This window comes from Oncorhynchus gorbuscha, unplaced genomic scaffold (assembly GCF_021184085.1).
Source record: "Oncorhynchus gorbuscha isolate QuinsamMale2020 ecotype Even-year unplaced genomic scaffold, OgorEven_v1.0 Un_scaffold_1556, whole genome shotgun sequence".
Taxonomy (NCBI): Eukaryota; Metazoa; Chordata; class Actinopteri; order Salmoniformes; family Salmonidae; genus Oncorhynchus; species Oncorhynchus gorbuscha.
In genome coordinates, this window is record NW_025746295.1 from 93,210 (window position 1) to 119,728 (window position 26,519).

A 26,519-nucleotide genomic window follows, 5' to 3' on the forward strand; every position below is an offset into this window, starting at 1 on the left:
AGGTTTAGGTTACTGTCATTCATATTCACCCAGTTCAATGTAACAGTGACAGGTTTAGGTTACTGTCATTCACCCAGTTCAATGTAACAGTGATGGGTTTAGGTTACTGTCATTCATATTCACCCAGTTCAATGTAACAGTGACAGGTTTAGGTTACTGTCATTCATATTCACCCAGTTCAATGTAACAGTGACAGGTTTAGGTTACTGTCATTCATATTCCATTCACCCAGTTCAATGTAACAGTGACAGGTTAACAGTGACAGGTTTAGGTTACTGTCATTCATATTCACCCAGTTCAATGTAACAGTGACAGGTTTAGGTTACTGTCATTCATATTCACCCAGTTCAATGTAACAGTGACAGGTTTAGGTTACTGTCATTCACCCAGTTCAATGTAACAGTGACAGGTTTAGGTTACTGTCATTCACCCAGTTCAATGTAACAGTGATGGGTTTAGGTTACTGTCATTCATATTCACCCAGTTCAATGTAACAGTGACAGGTTTAGGTTACTGTCATTCACCCAGTTCAATGTAACAGTGACAGGTTTAGGTTACTGTCATTCACCCAGTTCAATGTAACAGTGATGGGTTTAGGTTACTGTCATTCATATTCACCCAGTTCAATGTAACAGTGACAGGTTTAGGTTACTGTCATTCATATTCACCCAGTTTAATGTATCAGTGACAGGTTTAGGTTACTGTCATTCACCCAGTTCAATGTAACAGTGACAGGTTTAGGTTACTGTCATTCACCCAGTTCAATGTAACAGTGATGGGTTTAGGTTACTGTCATTCATATTCACCCAGTTCAATGTAACAGTGACAGGTTTAGGTTACTGTCATTCATATTCACCCAGTTCAATGTATCAGTGACAGGTTTAGGATACTGTCATTCACCCAGTTCAATGTAACAGTGACAGGTTTAGGTTACTGTCATTCATATTCACCCAGTTCAATGTAACAGTGACAGGTTTAGGTTACTGTCATTCACCCAGTTCAATGTAACAGTGACAGGTTTAGGTTACTGTCATTCACCCAGTTCAATGTAACAGTGACAGGTTTAGGTTACTGTCATTCATATTCACCCAGTTCAATGTAACAGTGACAGGTTTAGGTTACTGTCATTCACTCTGTTCAATGTAACAGTGACAGGTTTAGGTTACTGTCATTCATATTCAATCAAGTTCAATATAATAATGACAGGTTTAGGTTACTGTCATTCATATTCACCCAGTTCAATGTAACAGTGATGGGTTTAGGTTACTGTCATTCACCCAGTTCAATGTAACAGTGACAGGTTTAGGTTACTGTCATTCATATTCACCCAGTTCAATGTAACAGTGATGGGTTTAGGTTACTGTCATTCACCCAGTTCAATGTAACAGTGACAGGTTTAGGTTACTGTCATTCATATTCACCCAGTTCAATGTAACAGTGATGGGTTTAGGTTACTGTCATTCACCCAGTTCAATGTAACAGTGACAGGTTTAGGTTACTGTCATTCATATTCACCCAGTTCAATGTAACAGTGACAGGTTTAGGTTACTGTCATTCACCCAGTTCAATGTAACAGTGATGGGTTTAGGTTACTGTCATTCATATTCACCCAGTTCAATGTAACAGTGACAGGTTTAGGTTACTGTCATTCACCCAGTTCAATGTAACAGTGACAGGTTTAGGTTACTGTCATTCACCCAGTTCAATGTAACAGTGATGGGTTTAGGTTACTGTCATTCATATTCACCCAGTTCAATGTAACAGTGACAGGTTTAGGTTACTGTCATTCACCCAGTTCAATGTAACAGTGATAGGTTTAGGTTACTGTCATTCATATTCACCCAGTTCAATGTAACAGTGACAGGTTTAGGTTACTGTCATTCATATTCACCCAGTTCAATGTATCAGTGACAGGTTTAGGTTACTGTCATTCACCCAGTTCAATGTAACAGTGACAGGTTTAGGTTACTGTCATTCACCCAGTTCAATGTAACAGTGATGGGTTTAGGTTACTGTCATTCATATTCACCCAGTTCAATGTAACAGTGACAGGTTTAGGTTACTGTCATTCATATTCACCCAGTTCAATGTATCAGTGACAGGTTTAGGATACTGTCATTCATATTCACCCAGTTCAATGTATCAGTGACATTTTTAGGTTACTGTCATTCACCCAGTTCAATGTAACAGTGACAGGTTTAGGTTACTGTCATTCACCCAGTTCAATGTAACAGTGATGGGTTTAGGTTACTGTCATTCATATTCACCCAGTTCAATGTAACAGTGACAGGTTTAGGTTACTGTCATTCATATTCACCCAGTTCAATGTATCAGTGACAGGTTTAGGTTACTGTCATTCACCCAGTTCAATGTAACAGTGACAGGTTTAGGTTACTGTCATTCACCCAGTTCAATGTAACAGTGATGGGTTTAGGTTACTGTCATTCATATTCACCCAGTTCAATGTAACAGTGACAGGTTTAGGTTACTGTCATTCATATTCACCCAGTTCAATGTATCAGTGACAGGTTTAGGTTACTGTCATTCACCCAGTTCAATGTAACAGTGACAGGTTTAGGTTACTGTCATTCACCCAGTTCAATGTAACAGTGATGGGTTTAGGTTACTGTCATTCATATTCACCCAGTTCAATGTAACAGTGACAGGTTTAGGTTACTGTCATTCATATTCACCCAGTTCAATGTAACAGTGACAGGTTTAGGTTACTGTCATTCATATTCCATTCACCCAGTTCAATGTAACAGTGACAGGTTAACAGTGACAGGTTTAGGTTACTGTCATTCATATTCACCCAGTTCAATGTAACAGTGACAGGTTTAGGTTACTGTCATTCATATTCACCCAGTTCAATGTAACAGTGACAGGTTTAGGTTACTGTCATTCACCCAGTTCAATGTAACAGTGACAGGTTTAGGTTACTGTCATTCACCCAGTTCAATGTAACAGTGATGGGTTTAGGTTACTGTCATTCATATTCACCCAGTTCAATGTAACAGTGACAGGTTTAGGTTACTGTCATTCACCCAGTTCAATGTAACAGTGACAGGTTTAGGTTACTGTCATTCACCCAGTTCAATGTAACAGTGATGGGTTTAGGTTACTGTCATTCATATTCACCCAGTTCAATGTAACAGTGACAGGTTTAGGTTACTGTCATTCATATTCACCCAGTTCAATGTATCAGTGACAGGTTTAGGTTACTGTCATTCACCCAGTTCAATGTAACAGTGACAGGTTTAGGTTACTGTCATTCACCCAGTTCATTGTAACAGTGATGGGTTTAGGTTACTGTCATTCATATTCACCCAGTTCAATGTAACAGTGACAGGTTTAGGTTACTGTCATTCATATTCACCCAGTTCAATGTATCAGTGACAGGTTTAGGATACTGTCATTCACCCAGTTCAATGTAACAGTGACAGGTTTAGGTTACTGTCATTCATATTCACCCAGTTCAATGTAACAGTGACAGGTTTAGGTTACTGTCATTCACCCAGTTCAATGTAACAGTGACAGGTTTAGGTTACTGTCATTCACCCAGTTCAATGTAACAGTGACAGGTTTAGGTTACTGTCATTCATATTCACCCAGTTCAATGTAACAGTGACAGGTTTAGGTTACTGTCATTCACTCTGTTCAATGTAACAGTGACAGGTTTAGGTTACTGTCATTCATATTCAATCAAGTTCAATATAATAATGACAGGTTTAGGTTACTGTCATTCATATTCACCCAGTTCAATGTAACAGTGATGGGTTTAGGTTACTGTCATTCACCCAGTTCAATGTAACAGTGACAGGTTTAGGTTACTGTCATTCATATTCACCCAGTTCAATGTAACAGTGATGGGTTTAGGTTACTGTCATTCACCCAGTTCAATGTAACAGTGACAGGTTTAGGTTACTGTCATTCATATTCACCCAGTTCAATGTAACAGTGATGGGTTTAGGTTACTGTCATTCACCCAGTTCAATGTAACAGTGACAGGTTTAGGTTACTGTCATTCATATTCACCCAGTTCAATGTAACAGTGACAGGTTTAGGTTACTGTCATTCACCCAGTTCAATGTAACAGTGATGGGTTTAGGTTACTGTCATTCATATTCACCCAGTTCAATGTAACAGTGACAGGTTTAGGTTACTGTCATTCACCCAGTTCAATGTAACAGTGACAGGTTTAGGTTACTGTCATTCACCCAGTTCAATGTAACAGTGATGGGTTTAGGTTACTGTCATTCATATTCACCCAGTTCAATGTAACAGTGACAGGTTTAGGTTACTGTCATTCACCCAGTTCAATGTAACAGTGATAGGTTTAGGTTACTGTCATTCATATTCACCCAGTTCAATGTAACAGTGACAGGTTTAGGTTACTGTCATTCACCCAGTTCAATGTAACAGTGACAGGTTTAGGTTACTGTCATTCACCCAGTTCAATGTAACAGTGATGGGTTTAGGTTACTGTCATTCATATTCACCCAGTTCAATGTAACAGTGACAGGTTTAGGTTACTGTCATTCACCCAGTTCAATGTAACAGTGACAGGTTTAGGTTACTGTCATTCACCCAGTTCAATGTAACAGTGATGGGTTTAGGTTACTGTCATTCATATTCACCCAGTTCAATGTAACAGTGACAGGTTTAGGTTACTGTCATTCACCCAGTTCAATGTTTGGGTTTAGGTTACTGTCATTCATATTCACCCAGTTCAATGTAACAGTGACAGGTTTAGGTTACTGTCATTCACCCAGTTCAATGTAACAGTGACAGGTTTAGGTTACTGTCATTCACCCAGTTCAATGTAACAGTGATGGGTTTAGGTTACTGTCATTCATATTCACCCAGTTCAATGTAACAGTGACAGGTTTAGGTTACTGTCATTCATATTCACCCAGTTCAATGTATCAGTGACAGGTTTAGGTTACTGTCATTCACCCAGTTCAATGTAACAGTGACAGGTTTAGGTTACTGTCATTCACCCAGTTCAATGTAACAGTGATGGGTTTAGGTTACTGTCATTCATATTCACCCAGTTCAATGTAACAGTGACAGGTTTAGGTTACTGTCATTCATATTCACCCAGTTCAATGTATCAGTGACAGGTTTAGGATACTGTCATTCACCCAGTTCAATGTAACAGTGACAGGTTTAGGTTACTGTCATTCATATTCACCCAGTTCAATGTAACAGTGACAGGTTTAGGTTACTGTCATTCACCCAGTTCAATGTAACAGTGACAGGTTTAGGTTACTGTCATTCACCCAGTTCAATGTAACAGTGACAGGTTTAGGTTACTGTCATTCATATTCACCCAGTTCAATGTAACAGTGACAGGTTTAGGTTACTGTCATTCACTCTGTTCAATGTAACAGTGACAGGTTTAGGTTACTGTCATTCATATTCAATCAGTTCAATATAATAATGACAGGTTTAGGTTACTGTCATTCATATTCACCCAGTTCAATGTAACAGTGATGGGTTTAGGTTACTGTCATTCACCCAGTTCAATGTAACAGTGACAGGTTTAGGTTACTGTCATTCATATTCACCCAGTTCAATGTAACAGTGATGGGTTTAGGTTACTGTCATTCACCCAGTTCAATGTAACAGTGACAGGTTTAGGTTACTGTCATTCATATTCACCCAGTTCAATGTAACAGTGATGGGTTTAGGTTACTGTCATTCACCCAGTTCAATGTAACAGTGACAGGTTTAGGTTACTGTCATTCATATTCACCCAGTTCAATGTAACAGTGACAGGTTTAGGTTACTGTCATTCACCCAGTTCAATGTAACAGTGATGGGTTTAGGTTACTGTCATTCATATTCACCCAGTTCAATGTAACAGTGACAGGTTTAGGTTACTGTCATTCACCCAGTTCAATGTAACAGTGACAGGTTTAGGTTACTGTCATTCACCCAGTTCAATGTAACAGTGATGGGTTTAGGTTACTGTCATTCATATTCACCCAGTTCAATGTAACAGTGACAGGTTTAGGTTACTGTCATTCACCCAGTTCAATGTAACAGTGATAGGTTTAGGTTACTGTCATTCATATTCACCCAGTTCAATGTAACAGTGACAGGTTTAGGTTACTGTCATTCATATTCACCCAGTTCAATGTATCAGTGACAGGTTTAGGTTACTGTCATTCACCCAGTTCAATGTAACAGTGACAGGTTTAGGTTACTGTCATTCACCCAGTTCAATGTAACAGTGATGGGTTTAGGTTACTGTCATTCATATTCACCCAGTTCAATGTAACAGTGACAGGTTTAGGTTACTGTCATTCATATTCACCCAGTTCAATGTATCAGTGACAGGTTTAGGATACTGTCATTCACCCAGTTCAATGTAACAGTGACAGGTTTAGGTTACTGTCATTCATATTCACCCAGTTCAAAGTAACAGTGACAGGTTTATGTTACTGTCATTCACCCAGTTCAATGTAACAGTGACAGGTTTAGGTTACTGTCATTCACCCAGTTCAATGTAACAGTGACAGGTTTAGGTTACTGTCATTCATATTCACCCAGTTCAATGTAACAGTGACAGGTTTAGGTTACTGTCATTCACTCTGTTCAATGTAACAGTGACAGGTTTAGGTTACTGTCATTCATATTCAATCAAGTTCAATATAATAATGACAGGTTTAGGTTACTGTCATTCATATTCACCCAGTTCAATGTAACAGTGATGGGTTTAGGTTACTGTCATTCACCCAGTTCAATGTAACAGTGACAGGTTTAGGTTACTGTCATTCATATTCACCCAGTTCAATGTAACAGTGACAGGTTTAGGTTACTGTCATTCGCCCAGTTCAATGTAACAGTGACAGGTTTAGGTTACTGTCATTCATATTCACCCAGTTCAATGTAACAGTGACAGGTTTAGGTTACTGTCATTCATATTCACCCAGTTCAATGTATCAGTGACAGGTTTAGGATACTGTCATTCACCCAGTTCAATGTAACAGTGACAGGTTTAGGTTACTGTCATTCATATTCACCCAGTTCAATGTAACAGTGACAGGTTTAGGTTACTGTCATTCACCCAGTTCAATGTAACAGTGACAGGTTTAGGTTACTGTCATTCACCCAGTTCAATGTAACAGTGACAGGTTTAGGTTACTGTCATTCATATTCACCCAGTTCAATGTAACAGTGACAGGTTTAGGTTACTGTCATTCACTCTGTTCAATGTAACAGTGACAGGTTTAGGTTACTGTCATTCATATTCAATCAAGTTCAATATAATAATGACAGGTTTAGGTTACTGTCATTCATATTCACCCAGTTCAATGTAACAGTGATGGGTTTAGGTTACTGTCATTCACCCAGTTCAATGTAACAGTGACAGGTTTAGGTTACTGTCATTCATATTCACCCAGTTCAATGTAACAGTGATGGGTTTAGGTTACTGTCATTCACCCAGTTCAATGTAACAGTGACAGGTTTAGGTTACTGTCATTCATATTCACCCAGTTCAATGTAACAGTGATGGGTTTAGGTTACTGTCATTCACCCAGTTCAATGTAACAGTGACAGGTTTAGGTTACTGTCATTCATATTCACCCAGTTCAATGTAACAGTGACAGGTTTAGGTTACTGTCATTCACCCAGTTCAATGTAACAGTGATGGGTTTAGGTTACTGTCATTCATATTCACCCAGTTCAATGTAACAGTGACAGGTATAGGTTACTGTCATTCACCCAGTTCAATGTAACAGTGACAGGTATAGGTTACTGTCATTCACCCAGTTCAATGTAACAGTGATGGGTTTAGGTTACTGTCATTCATATTCACCCAGTTCAATGTAACAGTGACAGGTTTAGGTTACTGTCATTCACCCAGTTCAATGTAACAGTGATAGGTTTAGGTTACTGTCATTCATATTCACCCAGTTCAATGTAACAGTGACAGGTTTAGGTTACTGTCATTCATATTCACCCAGTTCAATGTATCAGTGACAGGTTTAGGTTACTGTCATTCACCCAGTTCAATGTAACAGTGACAGGTTTAGGTTACTGTCATTCACCCAGTTCAATGTAACAGTGATGGGTTTAGGTTACTGTCATTCATATTCACCCAGTTCAATGTAACAGTGACAGGTTTAGGTTACTGTCATTCATATTCACCCAGTTCAATGTATCAGTGACAGGTTTAGGATACTGTCATTCACCCAGTTCAATGTAACAGTGACAGGTTTAGGTTACTGTCATTCATATTCACCCAGTTCAATGTAACAGTGACAGGTTTATGTTACTGTCATTCACCCAGTTCAATGTAACAGTGACAGGTTTAGGTTACTGTCATTCACCCAGTTCAATGTAACAGTGACAGGTTTAGGTTACTGTCATTCATATTCACCCAGTTCAATGTAACAGTGACAGGTTTAGGTTACTGTCATTCACTCTGTTCAATGTAACAGTGACAGGTTTAGGTTACTGTCATTCATATTCAATCAAGTTCAATATAATAATGACAGGTTTAGGTTACTGTCATTCATATTCACCCAGTTCAATGTAACAGTGATGGGTTTAGGTTACTGTCATTCACCCAGTTCAATGTAACAGTGACAGGTTTAGGTTACTGTCATTCATATTCACCCAGTTCAATGTAACAGTGACAGGTTTAGGTTACTGTCATTCACCCAGTTCAATGTAACAGTGACAGGTTTAGGTTACTGTCATTCATATTCACCCAGTTCAATGTAACAGTGACAGGTTTAGGTTACTGTCATTCACTCTGTTCAATGTAACAGTGACAGGTTTAGGTTACTGTCATTCATATTCAATCAAGTTCAATATAATAATGACAGGTTTAGGTTACTGTCAGTCACCCAGTTCAATGTAACAGTGATGGGTTTAGGTTACTGTCATTCACCCAGTTCAATGTAACAGTGACAGGTTTAGGTTACTGTCATTCATATTCACCCAGTTCAATGTAACAGTGACAGGTTTAGGTTACTGTCATTCATATTCACCCAGTTCAATGTAACAGTGACAGGTTTAGGTTACTGTCATTCATATTCCATTCACCCAGTTCAATGTAACAGTGACAGGTTAACAGTGACAGGTTTAGGTTACTGTCATTCATATTCACCCAGTTCAATGTAACAGTGACAGGTTTAGGTTACTGTCATTCATATTCACCCAGTTCAATGTAACAGTGACAGGTTTAGGTTACTGTCATTCACCCAGTTCAATGTAACAGTGACAGGTTTAGGTTACTGTCATTCACCCAGTTCAATGTAACAGTGATGGGTTTAGGTTACTGTCATTCATATTCACCCAGTTCAATGTAACAGTGACAGGTTTAGGTTACTGTCATTCACCCAGTTCAATGTAACAGTGACAGGTTTAGGTTACTGTCATTCACCCAGTTCAATGTAACAGTGACAGGTTTAGGTTACTGTCATTCATATTCACCCAGTTCAATGTAACAGTGACAGGTTTAGGTTACTGTCATTCATATTCACCCAGTTCAATGTATCAGTGACAGGTTTGGGTTACTGTCATTCATATTCCATTCACCCAGTTCAATGTAACAGTGACAGGTTTAGGTTACTGTCATTCACCCAGTTCAATGTAACAGTGACAGGTTTAGGTTACTGTCATTCATATTCACCCAGTTCAATGTAACAGTGACAGGTTTAGGTTACTGTCATTCACCCAGTTCAATGTAACAGTGACAGGTTTAGGTTACTGTCATTCATATTCCATTCACCCAGTTCAATGTAACAGTGACAGGTTTAGGTTACTGTCATTCATATTCACCCAGTTCGATGTAACAGTGATGGGTTTAGGTTACTGTCATTCACCCAGTTCAATGTAACAGTGACAGGTTTACGTTTACTACATGATACTCTAATGTTCCCTGTATCCACCATGAGGTTGTTACAACCTGGTCCATGATGAAAGTTTACAATGTTTACAAAGTTTACAATAAATTAATTTGCTCAAAAACAGTTCAACTATTGTCTTTCTATCTTTGAGTCAGCTACTCACCACATTTTATGCACTGCAGTGCAAGCTAACTGTAGCTTATGCTATCAGTACAATAATCCACCCGGCACAGCCAGAAGAGGACTGGCCACCCCACATAGCCTGGTTCCTCTCTAGGTTTCTTCCTAGGTTTTGGCCTTTCTAGGGAGTTTTTCCTAGCCACCGTGCTTCTACACCTGCATTGCTTGCTGTTTGGGGTTTTAGGCTGGGTTTCTGTACAGCACTTTGAGATATCAGCTGATGTACGAAGGGCTATATGAATACATTTGATTTGATTTGATTAATTCTCTGAACCATTGATTGGGTGGACAACATGTCAGTTCATGCTATAAGAGCTCTGATAGGTTGGAGGACGTCTAGGTGCTACCCTAGAGGGTGCTATTTGTTATGAAAGGTGCCTCCACTGACATGTGGGTGTGGATATGTACTCTCTCTGCCTCTCTGTCTCTCTGTCTCTCTGTCTCTCTCTCTTCCTCTCTTCCTCTCTTCCTCTCTTTCTCTCTCTCTCTCTCTCTCTCTCTCTCTCTCTCTCTCTCTCTCTCTCTCTCTCTCTCTCTCTCTCTCTCTCTCTCTCTCTCTCTCTCTCTCTCTCTCTCTCTCTCTCTCTCTCTCTCTCTCTCTCCTGTAGCTGGGTGACTCTCTGAATCGTCAGTTTGAGGCGGTGTGTGAGACCATGTTTGGAGAGATAGAGAGTCAGGCGGTGGAAGCCTTGGATCTGCCTGGCTGCTTCCGGACCCGTTCCCATAGTTACGTCCGCGCCATCCAGGCCGGCTGTTCCCAAGACGACGACTGCCTGTCCGTCTTCTCCATGTCAGGACCCAGCATCAAGGGAGGGTTGGTGGTGTGTGTGTGTGTGTGTGTGTGTGTGTGTGTGTGTGTGTGTGTGTGTGTGTGTGTGTGTGTGTGTGTGTGTGTGTGTGTGTGTGTGTGTGTGTGTGTGTGTGTGTGTGTGTGTGTGTGTGTGTGTGTGTGTGTGTGTGTGTGTGTGTGTGTGTGTGTGTGTGTGTGTGTGTGTGTGTGTGTGTGTGTGTACTGGGTATATACCTGGTATCAAACCCATCTGTTATCTGTGTGACTCAAGACTGTGTTAGTCCCTTGAGCCAAAGCCTAGAAATTAGGGAGCAAACACAAGTCTTCATGTGTCAGGAAAGATAACTCATCATAACACCACATCACAATACCTCATGACAATACCTCATCACAACACATCATCACAATACCTCATCACAATACCTCATCACAAAATCACATCACAATACCTCATCACAATACCTCATCACAATACCTCATCATAACACCACATCACAATACCTCATCACAATACCTCATCACAATACCTCATGACAATACCTCATGACAACACCTCATGACAATACCTCATCATAACACCACATCACAATACCTCATCATAACACCACATCATAAAACCTCATGACAATACCTCATCATAACACCACATCACAATACCTCATGACAATACCTCATCATAACACCACATCACAATAACTCATGACAATACCTCATCACAATACCACATCACAATACCTCATGACAATACCTCATCATAACACCACATCACAATACCTCATGACAATACCTCATGACAATACCTCATCACAATACCTCATCACAATACCTCATCACAATACCTCATCACAACACCACATCACAATACCTCATCATAACACCACATCATAAAACCTCATGACAATACCTCATCATAACACCACATCACAATACCTCATGACAATACCTCATCATAACACCACATCACAATACCTCATGACAATACCTCATCATAACACCACATCACAATACCTCATCACAACACCACATCACAACACCACATCACAATACCTCATCACAATACTTCATGACAATACCTCATGACAATACCTCATGACAATACCTCATCATAACACCACATCACAATACCTCATCACAATACCTCATCATAACACCACATCACAATACCTCATGACAATACCTCATCATAACACCACATCACAATACCTCATGACAATACCACATCACAATACCTCATCATAACACCACATCACAATACCTCATGACAATACCTCATGACAATACCTCATGACAATACCTCATCATAACACCACATCACAATACCTCATGACAATACCTCATGACAATACCTCATCATAACACCACATCACAATACCTCATGACAATACCTCGTGACAATACCTTGTGACAATACCTCATGACAATACCTCGTGACAATACCTCATGACAATACCTCGTGACAATACCTCATGACAATACCTCATGACACTACCTCATCACAATACCTCGTGACAATACCTCATCACAATACCTTGTGACAATACCTCGTGACAATACCTCATGACAATACCTCATGACAATACCTCATGACAATACCTCATGATAATACCTCATGACAATACCTCATGAGAATACTTCATGACAATACCTCATGACAATACTTCATGACAATACCTCGTGACAATACCTCATGACAATACCTCGTGACAATACCTCATGACAATACCTCGTGACAATACCTCATGACAATACCTCATGACAATACCTCGTGACAATACCTCGTGACAATATCTCATGACAATACCTCGTGACAATACCTCGTGACAATACCTCGTGACAATACCTCGTGACAATACCTCGTGACAATACCTTGTGACAATACCTCATGACAATACCTCGTGACAATACCTCGTGACAATACCTCATGACAATACCTCATCACAATACCTCGTGACAATACCTCGTGACAATACCTCATGACAATACCTCATGACAATACCTTGTGACAATACCTTGTGACAATACCTCATGACAATACCTCGTGACAATACCTCGTGACAATACCTCGTGACAATACCTCATGACAATACCTCATGACAAAACCTCGTGACAATATCTCATGACAATACCACATCACAATACCTCATGACAATACCTCGTGACAATACCTCATCACAATACCTCATCACAACACCTCATCACAACACCACATCACAATACCTCATCATAACACCACATCATAAAACCTCATGACAATACCTCATCATAACACCACATCACAATACCTCATGACAACACCTCATGACAATACCTCATCATAACACCACATCACAATACCTCATGACAATACCTCATGACAATACCTCATGACAATACCTCATCATAACACCTCATCACAATACCTCATCATAACACCACATCACAATACCTCATGACAATACCTCATCATAACACCACATCACAATACCTCATGACAATACCTCATCATAACACCACATCACAATACCTCATGACAATACCTCATCACAATACCACATCACAATACCTCATGACAATACCTCATCATAACACCACATCACAATACCTCATCACAATACCACATCACAATACCTCATGACAATACCTCATCATAACACCACATCACAATACCTCATGACAATACCTCATCACAATACCTCATGACAATACCTCATCACAATACCTCATCACAATACCTCATCACAATACCTCATCACAACACCTCATCACAACACCACATCACAATACCTCATCATAACACCACATCACAATACCTCATGACAATACCTCATCATAACACCACATCACAATACCTCATGACAATACCTCATCATAACACCACATCACAATACCTCATGACAATACCTCATCATAACACCACATCACAATACCTCATGACAATACCTCATCATAACACCACATCACAATACCTCATGACAATAACTCATGACAATACCACATCACAACACCACATCACAACACCACATCACAATACCTCATCACAATACTTCCTGACAATACCTCATGACAATACCTCATGACAATACCTCATCATAACACCACATCACAATACCTCATGACAATACCTCATGACAATACCACATCACAATACCTCATCATAACACCACATCACAATACCTCATGACAATACCTCATGACAATACCTCATGACAATACCTCATCATAACACCACATCACAATACCTCATGACAATACCTCATGACAATACCTCATCATAACACCACATCACAATACCTCATGACAATACCTTGTGACAATACCTCATGACAATACCTCGTGACAATACCTCATGACAATACCTCATGACAATACCTCATCACAATACCTCGTGACAATACCTCATGACAATACCTCATGACAATACCTCATCACAATACCTCGTGACAATACCTCATGACCTTACCTCGTGACAATACCTCGTGACAATACCTCGTGACAATATCTCATGACAATACCTCATGACAAAACCTTGTGACAATATCTCATGACAATACCACATCACAATACCTCATGACAATACCTCGTGACAATACCTCATCACAATACCTCATCACAACACCTCATCACAACACCACATCACAATACCTCATCATAACACCACATCATAAAACCTCATGACAATACCTCATCATAACACCACATCACAATACCTCATGACAACACCTCATGACAATACCTCATCATAACACCACATCACAATACCTCATGACAATACCTCATGACAATACCTCATGACAATACCTCATCATAACACCTCATCACAATACCTCATCATAACACCACATCACAATACCTCATGACAATACCTCATCATAACACCACATCACAATACCTCATGACAATACCTCATCATAACACCACATCACAATACCTCATGACAATACCTCATCACAATACCACATCACAATACCTCATGACAATACCTCATCATAACACCACATCACAATACCTCATCACAATACCACATCACAATACCTCATGACAATACCTCATCATAACACCACATCACAATACCTCATGACAATACCTCATCACAATACCTCATGACAATACCTCATTACAATACCTCATCACAATACCTCATCACAATACCTCATCACAACACCTCATCACAACACCACATCACAATACCTCATCATAACACCACATCACAATACCTCATGACAATACCTCATCATAACACCACATCACAATACCTCATGACAATACCTCATCATAACACCACATCACAATACCTCATGACAATACCTCATCATAACACCACATCACAATACCTCATGACAATACCTCATCATAACACCACATCACAATACCTCATGACAATAACTCATGACAATACCACATCACAACACCACATCACAACACCACATCACAATACCTCATCACAATACTTCCTGACAATACCTCATGACAATACCTCATGACAATACCTCATCATAACACCACATCACAATACCTCATGACAATACCTCATGACAATACCACATCACAATACCTCATCATAACACCACATCACAATACCTCATGACAATACCTCATGACAATACCTCATGACAATACCTCATCATAACACCACATCACAATACCTCATGACAATACCTCATGACAATACCTCATCATAACACCACATCACAATACCTCATGACAATACCTTGTGACAATACCTCATGACAATACCTCGTGACAATACCTCATGACAATACCTCATGACAATACCTCATCACAATACCTCGTGACAATACCTCATGACAATACCTCATGACAATACCTCATCACAATACCTCGTGACAATACCTCATGACAATACCTCGTGACAATACCTCGTGACAATACCTCGTGACAATACCTCATGACAATACCTCATGACAAAACCTCGTGACAATACCTCATGACAATACCACATCACAATACCTCATGACAATACCTCGTGACAGTACCTCGTGACAATACCTCATGACAATACCTCGTGACAATACCTCGTGACAATACCTCATGACAATACCACATCACAATACCTCATGACAATACCTCGTGACAATACCTCGTGACAATAACTTGTGACAATACCTCATGACAATACCTCATCACAATACCTCATGTCAATACCTCATGACAATACCTCATCATAATGTTTTCATACACACACACGCCTCTGGTTGTCTCGAAGCATTCCTCTCTGTATCCACTCTCTCTCTCTCTCTCTCTCTCTCCCTCTCTCTCTCTGTCTCTCTTTCTTCCTCTCTCCCTCTCTCTCTCTCTCTGTTTCTCTCTCTCCCTCTCCATCTCTCTCTCTCTCTGTTTCTCTCTCTCCCTCTCCGTCTCTCTGTTTCTCTCTCTGTCTCTCTCCATCTCCTTCCCCGGTGAAATGTCTCTCTCTCTCTGTCTCTCTGTTTCTCTCTCTCCCTCTCTCCCTCTCCCTCCCCGGTGAAATCTCTCTCTCTCTGTCTCTCTGTTTCTCTCTCTCCCTCTCTCCATCTCCCTCCCTGGTGAAATCTCTCTCACCCTCTCTCCATCTCCTTCCCGGTGAAATGTATCTCTCTCTCTGTCTCTCTGTTTCTCTCTCTCCCGGTCTCCCTCTTCCTCCCCGGTGAAATCTGTCTCTCTATGTCTCTCTGTTTCTCTCTCTCCATCTCCCTCCCCGGTGAAATCTCTCTCTCTCTGTCTCTCTGTTTCTCTCTCCCTCTCCCTCCCCGGTGAAATCTCTATGTCTCTCTGTTTCTATCTCTCTCTCTCCCTCTCCCTCCCCGGTGAAATCTCTATGTCTCTCTGTTTCTATCTCTCTCTCTGTCTCCTTAACAATGACTGGAATGTTTTGTATTACCTCATAAGTTACTGGCTCCAGCTGCTCTTCATCTCTCCCTTTATCTCTCTCACAAACTCCCCCCCTGTCTTTCTCTGTTCTTCTCCTATGTTCTTCCTACTCTCTATTTAATTTTAGTTCTCTCTTCCTCTTTTCCTCTCTCTCTCTCTCTGTTCTTACCCCTTTTCCTCTCTCTCTCTCTCTGTTCTTACCCCTTTTCCTCTCTCTCTCTCTCTGTTCTTACCCCTTTTCCTCTCGTTTTCCTTCAGTCATTCATCCTTCTTTTTTTACTGTCGTCTAAAGTACACTGTGTGTGCGTGTATGTGTGTTCGTGCGTGCTTGCGTGCGCTATCGTCAGTACTTTACAGAGCTCTTATTTCCTGGCTTAGACCTGGAAATCTTCCAGAGATTTAGCAAAGCTGCTCTGAAGTGTCATATACAAAACACAGCCACAGACAGACAGAGGACTGTGTGTGTATCCACAGACAGACAGAGGACTGTGTGTGTATCCACAGCGGAGGACTGTGTGTGCATCCACAGACAGAGGGCCGTGTGTGCGAAGGACTGTGTGTGCATCCACAGCGGAGGACTGTGTGTGTATCCACAGCGGAGGACTGTGTGTGCATCCACAGACAGAGGGCCGTGTGTGCGAAGGACTGTGTGTGCATCCACAGCGGAGGACTGTGTGTGTATCCACAGCGGAGGACTGTGTGTGCATCCACAGACAAAGGGCCGTGTGTGCGAAGGACTGTGTGTGCATCCACAGCGGAGGACTGTGTGTGTATCCACAGCGGAGGACTGTGTGTGCATCCACAAACAGAGGGCCGTGTGTGTATCCACAGCGGAGGACTGTGTGTGCATCCACAGACAGAGGGCCGTGTGTGTATCCACAGCTGAGGACTGTGTGTGTATCCACAGCGGAGGACTGTGTGTGTATCCACAGCGGAGGACTGTGTGTGTTTCCACAGCTGAGGACTGTGTGTGTATCCACAGCGAAGGACTGTGTGTGTATCCACAGCTGAGGACTGTGTGTATCCACAGCGGAGGACTGTGTGTGTATCCACAGCGGAGGACTGTGTGTGTATCCACAGCGGAGGACTGTGTGTGTATCCACAGCGAAGGACTGTGTGTGTATCCACAGCGAAGGACTGTGTGTGTATCCACAGCGAAGGACTGTGTGTGCTCATAGTACCTCACAGGAAATGGCTTTGAGTCTGTCTGTCTGTCTGTCTGTCTGTCTGTCTGTCTGTCTGTCTGTCTGTCTGTCTGTCTGTCTGTCTGTCTGTCTGTCTGTCTGTCTGTCTGTCTGTCTGTCTGTCTGTCTGTCTGTCTGTTGATTGTGGTGTCATTGTACAATAAAGGCTTGTTTAGATTCAGAAATTAACTATTTATCATGTTCTTTCCCCCATTCTTCCCCTAATCGCCCTCTCTCTTCCCCCATTCTTCCCCTCATCCCCCTCTCTCACCCCCTCTCTCTTCCCCCATTCTTCCCTAATCCCCCTCTCTCTCCCCCTCTCTCTTCCCCCATTCTTCCCCTAATCCCCGTCTCTCTCCCCCTCTCTCTTCCCCCATTCTTCCCTAATCCCTGTCTCTCTCCCCTCTCTCTTCCCCTATTCTTCCCCTAATCCCCCTCTCTCTCCCCCTCTCTCTTCCCCCATTCTTCCCTAATCCCCCTCTCTCTCCCCTCTCTCTTCCCCCATTCTTCCCCTAATCCCCCTCTCTCTCCCCCCATTCTTCCCCTAATCCCCGTCTCTCTCCCCCTCTCTTCCCCCATTCTTCCCCTAATCCCCCTCTCTCCCCCCTCTCTCTTCCCCCATTCTTCCCTAATCCCCGTCTCTCTCCCCCTCTCTCTTCCCCCATTCTTCCCCTAATCCCCGTCTCTCTCCCCTCTCTCTTCCCCCATTCTTCCCCTAATCCCCCTCTCTCTCCCCCTCTCTCTTCCCCCATTCTTCCCTAATCCCCATCTCTCTCCCCCTCTCTCTTCCCCCATTCTTCCCTAATCCCCCTCTCTCTCCCCCTCTCTCTTCCCCCATTCTGCCCCTAATCCCCCTATCTATTTCACTCTCTCTTCCCTAATCCCCCTATCAATCACCCCTCTCTCTCCCCCATCTATCTCAATCTCCCCCTCTCTCTCCCCCATCTATCTCAATCTCCCCCTCTCTCTCCCCATCTATCTCAATCTCCCCATCTTTCTCAATCTCCCCTCTCTTTCCCCATCTATCTCTCTCCCCCTCTCTCTCCCCCATCTATGTCCCCCTCTCTCTCCCCATCCATCTCAATCTCCCCCTCTCTCTCTCCCTCTATCACCCCCTCCTCTCCCACCCCCTCCTCTCTCTCTCTCTCTCTCTCTCTCCCTCTATCTCCCCCTTCTCTCTCTCTCTCTCTTTCTCTCTCTCTCTCTCTCTCTCTCTCTCTCTCTCTCTCTCTCTCTCTCTCTCTCTCTCTCTCTCTCTCTCTCTCTCTCTCTCTCTCTCCCCAGTCATCCCATACCGTAAGGCTGGCCCTCCCCCTCTCCCTCCCCGTATGTCTAAGCCTACGATCTCTGTGAGGGCTCAGAGCAGTACAGAGTCTACCCAGGATGCCTACTTCCAGAACACAGGCAAGCCTGCCCTGGGAAGGCCCAGACAACACCAGAGCAGCTCTGTGGATCTGGGAATCACTGATGGTAGGTCATCATTTTGGATGATGGAATGGGAGGGGCCAATTGGTGGGTTTCCCTGTGGGTCCTGCTTTTTATTTTACAGGAATGTTCCACGGGAACCATGTTGACATAGCACTGTTCCAAGGGAACCATGTTGACATAGTACTGTTCCAAGAGAACCATGTTGACATAGTACTGTTCCAAGGGAACCATGTTGACATAGTACTGTTCCAAGAGAACCATGTTGACATAGTACTGTTCCAAAGGAACCATGTTGACATAGCACTGTTCCAAAGGAACCATGTTGACATAGTACTGTTCCAAGAGAACCATGTTGACATAGTACTGTTCCAAGAGAACCATGTTGACATAGCACTGTTCCAAAGGAACCATGTTGACATAGTACTGTTCCAAGAGAACCATGTTGACATAGTACTGTTCCAAGAGAACCATGTTGACATAGTACTGTTCCAAAGGAACCATGTTGACATAGCACTGTTCCAAGGGAACCATGTTGACATAGTACTGTTCCACGGGAACCATGTTGACATAGTACTGTTCCAAAGGAACCATGTTGACATAGTACTGTTCCAAAGGAACCATGTTGACATAGCACTGTTCCACGGGAACCATGTTGACATAGTACTGTTCCAAAGGAACCATGTTGACATAGTACTGTTCCAAAGGAACCATGTTGACATAGCACTGTTCCAAAGGAACCATGTTGACATAGCACTGTTCCAAAGGAACCATGTTGACATAGCACTGTTCCAAAGGAACCATGTTGACATAGCACTGTTCCAAAGGAACCATGTTGACATAGCACTGTTCCAAAGGAACCATGTTGACATAGCACTGTTCCAAAGGAACCATGTTGACATAGCACTGTTCCAAGAGAACCATGTTGACATAGTACTGTTCCAAAGGAACCATGTTGACATAGCACTGTTCCAAAGGAACCATGTTGACATAGCACTGTTCCAAAGGAACCATGTTGACATAGCACTGTTCCAAAAGGATGCATATAGAATAGAGAACCATTTATAGAAACGGTCTGCTTTTTCATCAGCACCAAACACAACTAAAGGTGTAATCATAAATATACATAAGAAACTCTAAATCACCGTCTTGGGTAAAGGTGACGACCAAGATGGTAGAATCACTTTCCTTAATAAAATGTATCCATAATGGAAAGAAAATTGCCTTTCGTTAATGTGTACTCTACAAATTCATATGATCCTAGATGTTCTATTCTCTGAATAACACATTGTTAGAATGAACTGAATTCCATCTGCTTATGGGGACAGACATGAATGCCATTCTGGACATGTGGGACAAATGTAATGAGACCGACTACAATCTACAGACAACCAAGGCTCTCCGACATCTGATTACAACCTTGTTGATGTCTGGCGAGCTCATAACCCTTAATCAAAAGTGTACAACTCTCTATTGAAACAGGCACAAAACATTGTCCCAAATGGAAGTTGTACAATTATCTACGCCTATCTAATGATAACACTTATTTCCATGTTTATGAATCTCTTTAATAAGAGCCACAAGATGTATTGCTTTAATGTTTCCTTTCAAAAAACAAAACAAATTTCTTTGAACAATTTAAAACCCAAGATGATTTCATGATGATTAAACAAAAATTCAGTCGATGATCCTCAGATTTTTGTGGGACGCCATTAAATGTTTCATTAAAAACAATGCATCTGGGCTGGATATTGAAATATTGCAAACCTTTTTTCTGATGTATTCAGAGGCCCGTATTTAGTTTTAAACGGCAGATTGTCAGACACTCAACAAGAAGGTCTGATGTCATTATTACTGAAACAGGATCCAAAGTGGTAAACATAAAGATCCAGTCCATTAAAACAAAATCGGAGGCCCCTTACTCTTCAGTGTTGTGATTAGGGCTGTTGCGGTTACCCTATTACCGCCACACCAGCGGTCACGAGTCATGAAGGCAGTCAAATTCCACATGAACGTTTAGTCACAGTAACTAGGCTTCTGCAAAGCTCTGATGATGCTGATGGTCATTAGTAGCCTATCAAACTTGCTAACTGCCTGGTACTCAGCACTCTATTGTCCCTCTAATCACTCTGACATCAATGCAAATATTATGGTAAATCTAATCAAACACTTCATGAGAGACCATAAACTCATGTTGCACAACATGTCAATAGGCTATGCAATTGCGGGAGAAAACAGAGTGATGGCCTCTAATAAAAAGAGGAGGATCCCATCAGCTTTCTATAGGCTAGGGCTACTATATTTACTTCTCAACTGTCCTAACATTAAGCACATTGCTTGTATTTACAACAGTAGTATAACCTACCTGGCTGGTATGAAAATAAACCAGGGGAAAAGCGTCCTCCATTCACTATTTAAGTATTTTATAGATGTATTTTTTCCTGCTGCCCCTGTTTTGATACAGGTGCATGATAACGGTCCATACTAAATCAAAACAATTTTCACACATATATTATTTAGTATATCTAAAGTCAAGATTAAATCAAGAATAGTCTGCTGTGTGACAATATTAGCCTTTCACTTGTGAATGATGTATTATAACTTGTGAATGATGCCCAGTATAAGAAACAATGCCTTTTATTTCGCAACTTTTTCGAATCAGTCGCACACCTCATGTAGCCTAGCCCATAAGCCTATATGTTTTCATAAGGTTTGTAATCACAGCTAAAGTGGCCAAATAACCTATTCAAATGAAGCACATTAATCCGCTTTACAACGGAGTGTAGAGCCTAACTGGCAAACATAAGCAGCGTGTGAATTTCATGTTTAGTGCAGATCAGTTTCTCCATATAAAATACACATTTATAATAAAAGCATTAGATGCATAATCACAGTTGCGGTCACTTTAGATAATGGTGTTTTCCCCCTAATGGAACATTCACGCTTATGTCATGTGCGCATCGCTGTGCTTATAATGTGAAGAAATATCCTGATCGTTTAGCAACATTTTAAGCTAAACGTTCTGATCTGTTGCGTCAGACACATTGCATAAAAAAAGTATTTTTGATGGTAGTGGTTGTCCCAGACTATGTTAGGAATATTCATTCCTTGCACAGTATCGAATAGAATAGAATAGAATAGAATAGATCAACTTTTGTACCATGGGGGATAGTACAGTAGGTTGACATAGACGAGAGCTTTTACTTTTCGTTCAGCCTACTCATCTTGTCGGCCGACAAAAAAAATCACGTGACGGAGAGCCATGTGAGTGAGAGATGCTTCAGATTGCACAGATCACTCAGGGAGAAGGACACAGCGCTCCGGGCCACAAAAGGCATTGATTTTTTTTAGGGTGCATTATGGCCACAAAGGGGATGCTGCAGTGAAATTCGAGTCATTATCAAGTGCTTGTCAAATTGGGAATGAGAGACTGGTGAAGTGTGTACAGCCTGCACAAAACAAAACAAAGCAGAGCTCATGCCTTTCAAGCAACTTTTTTCAAATCATCATTAGTCTCATCATGCAGCCTTACAATGTATTAAAAATCTAAACATATTGCCCAACGTTTGCAGAACACCTAAAGTTATATTAATAACTCTAAGTACTTATTTCTTTGTTAATCACTCAACACAGAATGGCCGCATGTGCACATTCCCTCAAATCATTTAGAGAAAATATTCATATTTTATTCAGCTTTGTTCAATTGTATTCTTCATATTATAAAATAATATACAATAATGTCATGGAATTCAGGAGACAAAGGGCTGTAAGTTTTTAAATCTCGACACAGGAAAGGTAGGAAGTATACAGAGGGGTTAACGATCTAAGAGCGGGCTTGACCTTCTTGGATACCGGTCGGTGCTGCGGAAGCGAAGGGGCCCGGGCGTTACTGAACCCCTCCCGGAGGTACTGGTCCACCTCGGGGCTGGTGGAGAGGTCCTGGGCAATTGGATCGTCTCGCTGTGGTTCCCTGACACTCATAGGTTGATGAGGGTGGTATGGTGAGTGACCCGGCCTATCCATCCAGCGCTCTAACATCCATGAGAATAGAGAGGGGTTGAGTGGGGGTGACCCGCTCGGATGCCAGGGTAACATCCAAAAGACTCACATTGGCCCCTGAGTCAATGAGTACCTGGAGAGACTTGGACTGGTCGCCCCACTGCAGGGTGGCGTGGAGAGAGGGGGTGAGTAAGGGAGAAGGACCATTATCTTTAAGACCCGGCAGAGTACTCACTCCAACGAAGGAACTAGGTCTCTTCTAGGGACAGGTAGACACAAAATGACTGGCACTATCACAATACAGACAACTTTGGCTGTAAACTCTGCGTTCGGCTGGAGACAGCCTAGCCCTGCTGAGCTAAATCGGATTGGGAATAGGTGAATCGGCAGTCGTGGGAGGCTCTTGGAGGAAATCGGGTAAGCTCGTATCCTCTTGGGGACTTCCGGAGATCATCAGATGCAAGGTGGTATCCTTGAGTGGTACCTCAATCAGACCTCTTCTCCCTTCTACGTTCCCGTAGCCGACCATCGATCAGGATCGTTAAAGCGATGAATGAGTCGAGATCCGTCTGTAGTTCCCAGGCTGCAAGCTCGTCCTTTACTTCCTCCGATAATCCGTAGAGGATCAGGCTGAGGGCGGTTATCCAGAGGGGCAAAAGTATAGGACGGCAGGCAGGTTCAGGGTCAGGCAGAGGGGTCAAATCCGGGAAAAAGTAGAAAACAACAAAACAAACTGGCAACAGACAAACGGAGAACACAGGTATAAATACACAGGGGATAATGGGGAAGATGGGCGACTAGCACAAAGACAGGTGAAACAGATCAGGACATCCTCTACACACAATACCCCATAATGACAAAGTGAAACAGGTTTTTAGAAGAACGGAAAGAATACTAAACAGAAATACCATATTTACATAAGTATTCAGACACTTTGTTTGAGACTGCAACATGTTTCCATTGATGATCCTTGAGATGTTTCTACAACTTGATTGGAGTCCACCTGTGGTAAATTACTTGATTGAACATGATTTGGAAAGGCACACACCTGTCTATATAATCGGGGACGAAAGGCCTTAATCAGGGAGGTGACCAATAACCAGATGGTCACTCTAACAGAGCTCCAGACGTCCTCTGTGGAGATGGCAGAACCTTCCAGAAGGACAACCATCTCTGCAGCACTCCACCAATTAGGCCACTTCTTTGTAAAAGGCACATGACAGAACACTTGAAGTTTGCCAAAAGGCACCTAAAGGCACCTAAAGGCACCTAAAGGACTCTCAGACCAGGAGAAATACGATTTTCAGGTCTGATGATACCCAAATGTAACTCTTTGGCCTGAATGCCAAGTGTCACGTCTGGAGGAAACCTGACACCATCCCTACGGTGAAGCATGGTGGTGGCAACATCATGCTGTGGGGATGTTTTTCACCGGCAGGGACTGAGAGACTAGTCAGGATCGAGGGGAAAAATGAACGGAGCAGAGTACAGAGAGATCCTTGATGAAATCCTGCTCCAGGGCACTCAGGACCTCAGACTGGGGCGAAGGTTCACCTTCCAAAAGGACAATGACCCTTAGCACACAGGCAAGACAACGCAGAAGTGGCTTCGGGACAAGTCTCTGAATGCCCTTGAGTGATGAGCCTGGACTTGAACCCGGTCGAACATCTCTGGAGAGACCTGAAAATAGCTGTGCAGCGATGTTGCATATCAATTTATTATGGACATTGAAATGTTAGCTGTTAACCTCTAGCGTCGAGCAATCCTGTATCCGGGAGCATGATCATAGCCTCAAACTCATTACCATAATGCAACGTTTCCTATTCATGAAAATCGCAAATGAAATGAAATAAATATATTGAAACACAAGCTTAGCATTTTGTTAACAACACTGTCATCTCAGATTTTCAAAATATTTTCAAAATATGCTTTAACCAAAGCTACGCAAGCATTTGTGTAAAAGAGTATTGATAGCCTAGCATGGCATTAAGCTTAGCATTCAGCAGGCAACAATTTCACAAAAACAAGAAAAGCATTCAAATAAAATAATTTACCTTTGAAGAACTTCAGATGTTTTCAATGACGAGACTCTCAGTTAGATAGCAAATGTTAATTTTTTTCCTAAAATATTATTTGTGTAGGAGAAATAGCTCCGTTTTGTTCATTACTTTTGAAAAAAAAAACGAAAATGCAGTCAACACAACGCCAAACTTTTTTCCAAATTAGCTCCATAATATTTCGACAGAAACATGGCAAACGTTGTTTAGAATCAATCCTCAAGGTGTTTTTCACAATTCTATTCGATGAAAAATCATTCCTGGCAGTCGGTTTCTCATCAAAGGCAAACGGAAAAATACTGCAGCTGGAGATAACGCAATAATTGCAACGGAGGACACCAAGCGACCACTAGTCTCTTATGGTCAATCTTCCAATGATATTCCTACAAATACGTCACAATGCTGCAGACACCTTGGGGAAAACGTAAGCTGACTCCTAGCTCCTCCACAGCCATATAAGGAGTCATTGGCATGCAGGGCTTTCAAAAAATGGCGCACTTCCTGGTTGGATTTTTATCTGGGTTTCGCCTGTAACATCAGTTCCGTGGCACTCACAGACAATATCTTTGCAGTTTTGGAAACGTCAGAGTGTTTTCTTTCCAAAGCTGTCAATTATATGCATAGTCGAGCATCTTTTCGTGACAAAATATCTTGTTTAAAACTGGAACGTTATTCATCCAAAAATTTAAAGAGCGCCCCCTATATCGAAGAAGTTAATATCAGATCGAACAATCATATCAAGGGACAAAAAATCCAGGACTTCAAAACAAAGGTGTCACTGTACGCTGATGATTCATGTTTTCTTTTAAATCCACAATGTGAATCCCTCCACAGCCTCATAGAGGATCTAGATACTTTTAGAATTAGAATCCCTCCACAGCCTCATAGAGGATCTAGATACTTTTAGAATTAGAATCCCTCCACAGCCTCATAGATGATCTAGATACTTTTAGAATCCCTCCACAGCCTCATAGAAGATCTAGATACTTTTAGAATCTGAATCCCTCCACAGCCTCATAGAGGATCTAGATACTTTTAGAATCCCTCCACAGCCTCATAGAGGATCTAGATACTTTTAGAATTAGAATCCCTCCACAGCCTCATAGAGGATCTAGATACTTTTAGAATCCCTCCACAGCCTCATAGAGGATCTAGATACTTTTAGAAT

At 41.8% G+C, this 26,519-nt stretch overlaps 1 protein-coding gene across 1 annotated transcript in view; it reads left to right on the forward strand.

The window, feature by feature from the left end:
• The window catches only part of LOC124023218 (disks large-associated protein 3-like), a gene marked incomplete at its 3' end in the record, with an annotated part of 109,359 nt that overhangs the window by 70,508 nt on the left and 12,332 nt on the right, over positions 1 to 26,519 (forward strand). Inside the window, exons 5-7 of the mRNA XM_046337749.1 lie at positions 10,658 to 10,874; positions 19,155 to 19,310; positions 22,571 to 22,619. Of these exons, the coding sequence (XP_046193705.1) occupies positions 10,658 to 10,874; positions 19,155 to 19,310; positions 22,571 to 22,619 (422 nt within the window). The remainder of the gene's footprint in view (positions 1 to 10,657; positions 10,875 to 19,154; positions 19,311 to 22,570; positions 22,620 to 26,519) is intronic.